This window comes from Lacerta agilis, chromosome 6 (genome assembly GCF_009819535.1).
Source record: "Lacerta agilis isolate rLacAgi1 chromosome 6, rLacAgi1.pri, whole genome shotgun sequence".
Lineage (NCBI taxonomy): Eukaryota > Metazoa > Chordata > Lepidosauria > Squamata > Lacertidae > Lacerta > Lacerta agilis.
This window is the reverse complement of record NC_046317.1, coordinates 43,213,110-43,218,198: the sequence shown is the minus strand read 5'-3', so window position 1 is coordinate 43,218,198 and position 5,089 is coordinate 43,213,110. Positions and strand designations below refer to the sequence as shown.

Below are 5,089 nucleotides of genomic sequence, written 5' to 3'. Positions count from 1 at the left end.
CTGCCAGTGACACAACCGAAACATGAATCTGAAAACCAGAGGATGGAGGGAGGTCAATCAAGGCGATATTTATGTGTGAAACTTCCAGTGACTTTTGCAGCAAGCAATGAAAAGAGGAAAGTGTGAAGGCAGGGCAAAACAAGAGGCCAGGTGGATTTTAAATTGCACTCAAGTAGCACTGACCTCAGAATAAGAAAACAAATCAACCTCATAAAATCTGAGTGCCAATTTTCTTTTCCTTGTTCAATGTTCATTACGATCCACATTCCTTCTAAAAAAGATAACCACTGTTCTTGTATCACCAGACTCTGACCACCATATTATTATTTATAAACCCATTAAAATAATGAATGAGATCCAGAGGCTGTGCTGTTTTCAGTAGCTGTGCCCTGTTGATTCGTATGTGCTATCTTTCACTTTAATTGCATTGCTCAAAATCCAGTCCTTCCACACAAGTGCCTGGCACTTCCCACTTCAGCTGTGCATTGATTTCTAAGTAATTGCTACTTTATTATGCCTTTCCTTTAAATTTCTCAACATATTCTGATGCACGTGTCGGCCAACACTAAACTGGATCCCAGATGCTTGGTGTGCTGCAAGCTCATCTAACCATCTGGTCACATGCTGAAGTGCCTGCTGCCCAGCTACTCATAAATATTCTCCAGTTTGGCTTTATGACATGCCCATGTCTCTGGGCAAATTCAATTGTATGGATTCTCCACCTGCTATGTATTTGGCTGCCGGCCCATTGCTATCCATTGTAAAAAGTTTGCAGGTCTTAGAATTCTCGTGGACAGGGGTAGACCTTTTGGAGGACACGGGGGAGTTGGTTGGGCTCAGTTGCACGGCTGTGGTGTCTTGCACTGTGTGCTCGCTGGTTTCAATTTCGAAAGCTGTGCTCCCAGGTTTGATGAGCCCGATATTGGCCCCCGGTTTAGATTTCCTTGCACCGTGCGCAGGAGGTCTCCGGCTGCAGATGCAGCATGCCCCAAAGAAAGTGAATGCCACAACCAAAAGGATAGGGCCGATGACAATGGGAGGGTTGTTGACAGGCAAGAATGTCCCAAAAGCAAATGCTCCCACCAGGGTGATGTTAATGCCTGCGAGCATGATGCACAGTCCACAGGCGCAGCAAAGAGCTGGGGAAGGGAGACCCTGCGGCCTTGTTTTCTTCTTGCTTGGTTTCTGGGACAAAGGAGTGCTGTTCTTTTCGCTGAACATGTTAGTGTCTCAGGTGGGACCTTGGATTTCACTGAACGTACATGGTTCCCGCAAGATAGTCGATCGCTGCTCCAAAAGCCTGAAAAACAAGAAAAGGCAGAAAGGAATGGAATAAACATGCTGATTCATTCAGACTTTCTGTTGGCATGATTTGCAAAGATTCAAACCCGGTAACAATGTTTAAACCCCATTTGTTCACCTCTGCATGTTGCCATTTGTGCCATGGCCGCTCCAGAGGGTGGCAGGGTTGGGCATTTGCCAGGACTCACAGAGGGCCCAGGGAAACGATAGCATTTCCATTGTGCACAGTGTGTCCATGAAGATCAGATGCAGCGTAAGAGAATTCTCAGTTTGCATGTCCCGCCTCTTCCGGGCTAGCTAATTGGCGCCATGTCTGAGGACCCACAGAAACCTGGACCCAGCTCTGGTTTGCATATTGGTTGGAGCCAAGTGCAATTGCCTCAGAGTGAGCAGCCAAGAAAGATCTCCTTCTCTTGCACTGCAGGATGTTGAACTAGATGACCCTTCCAACTCCTGTGATCCTTTGATTCCTGCATGAGTCGACCTGAAACGCAACGACACTTGGAATACTGCATTCAGTTCTGGTTGACACACCTCGGGAAGATAGTTACAGAGCTGGAAAAGGTTCGGTAGAAGGCAACAAAAACCATCATGGAGCTAAAACAACTCTCCTATGAGGAAACACTGCAACATTTGGTGCTTTTTTAGTTCAGAAAAAGGTGAGTAATGCATATCAATATATGCAAAGTGTGGAGAAAATGCATAGAGACATTGTATTTTATAGGCCCTAATTTGGAGTAGGAACACAGCAGGGGGCTAAAGCCCTCCTAACCTCCTTGCTATTTTTATCAAGATTACGTCTCCACACTAAGAGCCCCTGCACATAAAGACACAGGTGCATAGCTAGTGTAACATGTACAGTAGCTTGATCCTAGCTTGTGATCTTAGAATCTTAGTTCACAGTGCCTGATCTGTTATTTATTGTATATCTGCGGTGCCATCTGCCTTTCATCTGCTGGGGAAAGTGGGGGGGGGGAAGCAAGCAGCATTTTATTGTTTTACGATATTAAATTTTTGTATTTTGATATTGCATTGCTTTTTTCCTGTTGTTTTCTCTCTCTCTTTTTTGTGAGCTGCCCAGAAAACTCATGTTTTGGGTGGCCCAGGCAAACACAGAAAATAAAGAAAAGGAAAATACTTACTTTAACTTCCTTTAGCGACAACCCACACACTCTTCATCCTAAGCCTATAGCGGTTTGTTCTTGTGTCCCCAGTAACTGTCTCAGCTTTTTAAAGGCAGAAGAGGCAGCCTTGAAGCTTCATGCTCTTTTTCTCATCCGAGAGGCAGTGCAGAATAGTATAAGGACCATGCATCCTCCCATCCTTTTTCCTGGTCTAAAAGACCATTGACTCTTTAAAGAAAATGCCGCAGCAGTGTGTGTGTGTGTGTGTGTGTGTGTGTGTGTGTGTGTGTTGAAAAATCGTGAGCCAGGCTAATACCCAGTCTCAGGGAAGACGAGATGGGGTGTTAAAAGCACCAAAGCACCACTGATTTCATTTTCCTGTTTTATAAGAAGTTTCCACCATATGTAAGTAAGTTTTACATAGTAAATTCTCAAATTAAATTTCTGATAAATTTGTGGATTAAAACTATCTTCATGTATTGATTACTGTTGCCAGGCACAGCCCAATTCTCCAAGCAGTGGGAGGTTCTAGGGGGTGCAGGCCTTCCCCGGGTTTTGTCTCCCTGGAAGGAGGTCACTGGTATTGGCCTTTAAAAATAAATTGTTTTTGCTTACAAATATGGAGGCTGAGCCTATGCAGAGGCAGTGCTTAAACAACTCCAACACATAGCCCAAATCCATGGCTTCCACATAATAGTTTTCCAGGAAGACTGCAAGCCTGCCCCCAGAAATGTTACTAGCTTTCCAGAGTCCAAAACTCAGCTCTCTGACACGCTCTTACTCAGCAGCATTGTCCCCAGCCAAGGGAGGGGCAAAGGAAGCCTCCTTCTAAAACAGTCTTTGGTTATAACCTAGTCATTCAGGAAGTGAGTCAAAGAGCTAGGGAGCCTCATGTCTGGGGCCAAAATGTGGCCCCCACACTTGGAATGAAGATTTGGAATGAAGAAACAATCATGGGAGAGCCCCAATTTTGTTGTTGCTGCTGAAAATATAGAATCCAGTTGTCTTCAGCTCAAAGGGAAACATTCAGGTTCCTTGTGAAGCAGAGCACAGAAGTAAAAAAGAGAAAGGAATCAGATAGTTTATGTACATTAGCAAAGCTGGATATTAATTTTAGCGCATTAAGTAGAAGAGTTTGAAGAGTTTGGATTTGATATCCCGCTTTATCGCTACCCGAAGGAGTCTCAAAGCGGCTAACATTCTCCTTTCCCTTCCTCCCCCACAACAAACACTCTGTGAGGTGAGTGAGGCTGAGAGACTTCAAAGAAATGTGACTAGCCCAAGGTCACCCAGCAGCTGCATGTGGAGGAGCGGGAACATGAACCCAGTTCACCAGATTACAAGTCCACCGCTGAGTTGCAGGAGGAGATTGCTTTTAAGTGAAACGGCGGTGCCACCCCCTCTGCGCCTTCCTCGCAGCTCGCCTTCCCTCTCGCATTGATCGCATCCTGTCCTTAAGTTTGCGAGTCCACTGCTCTTAACCACTACACCACATAGTCAAAATAGGTAGCACTACCTAGTGGTTGGATGGTATGTACCACCCCAAAAGTAAAGTCCCATGTTCACATGGAATAAAATAATTTCCCTTCACTTTAAGTATACCTCTCCTCAGTGGTCAAATCCAATCAATATCCTTACTCAATTCATTTGTGCCATTACTTCCGATTTCTTGTCACTACCATCCAATAAAGCCACAGTCCACTTCATTAAAGAAGCATGATCGATTGATTTGCGTTAGGAAGAACAATGCTATTCTGGAAGCCATTAGAAAGCATACTCAATCAGCAGTATTGATCAGTGATACCTTGAATTATCTTCTTAAGATTCACATTGCTCAAGGTATTTGCATAAAATATAGATACTGGATCATCTTTTCAACCATATAGAATTATTTGTTTGGTGGGGAGAGGAACTTTCACAGATATCCAAACCATACATAAACCATACATAAAGGAACTGGGTTCATTCATTAGGAACTGGGTCTAATATGTTTGTGAACCTAAGGGCATAGTTCTACAGTTTTATGATTCTATGAAATATGGAGCATGATCTTTCTTGGCTAACATGCCAAACACAGACACAGAAAAACTGAACCTGCACGATCCGTCACAACAATCTACCCCTACCTGGAAGCACCCACTGTATTTCAGCCTAATCTGCTTGTGTGGATAAAGAAAGAGTTGAAAGGACCATGCATGCTCTGATCCCTAGGAGAAAGAGCAGCATGAAAAAAATGGGGTGGGGACCATAACTTGTGCAAGCAGAAGGTCCCACATCCAGTCCTCTGGGGTGCCTAGTTTTAAGGGATCCAGTAGCTGATGGTGTGGATGAACACAACTAGAACCTTGGAGAGCAGGAAAAAAAGTATATGAGATCTAAAGTACTACCTTCCATCAACTCTATGCAAAACAGGATAGAAATTATACTAGCAGCAGACAATAGTCTGTTGTTTTACATATGAAGGTGGGGGCCCTACCCACCCATAAATGTTTATTTGAGTTTAAAATTCCCCAAATGAGAGAATTTAGAATGATGCAAATAATGCAAAGCTTGGGTGAGTAATTGAATTAATAACAAGAAACTGTGGTGGAATGAATAACTGTACTGTTCATCAAGAACATTACCTACCTACACAAACACAAAATGTTGATGTACTCTGAACT

At 43.7% G+C, this 5,089-nt stretch overlaps 1 protein-coding gene across 1 annotated transcript; it reads right to left on the bottom strand.

Annotated features, from left to right (window-relative positions):
- Positions 1-290: 290 nt before the first annotated feature.
- TMEM275 (transmembrane protein 275) lies at positions 291-1,282 on the bottom strand. Its single transcript, XM_033152226.1, has one exon. It carries the CDS (start codon positions 1,219-1,221, stop codon positions 673-675), a length of 549 nt encoding a protein of 182 aa, XP_033008117.1. The 5' UTR covers positions 1,222-1,282; the 3' UTR covers positions 291-672.
- Positions 1,283-5,089: the final 3,807 nt, after the last annotated feature.

Excerpts from the sequence above, each read along its gene's own strand:
- TMEM275 (XM_033152226.1), bottom strand. The coding sequence starts at position 1,221 with ATGTTCAGCGAAAAGAACAGCACTCCTTTGTCCCAGAAACCAAGCAAG.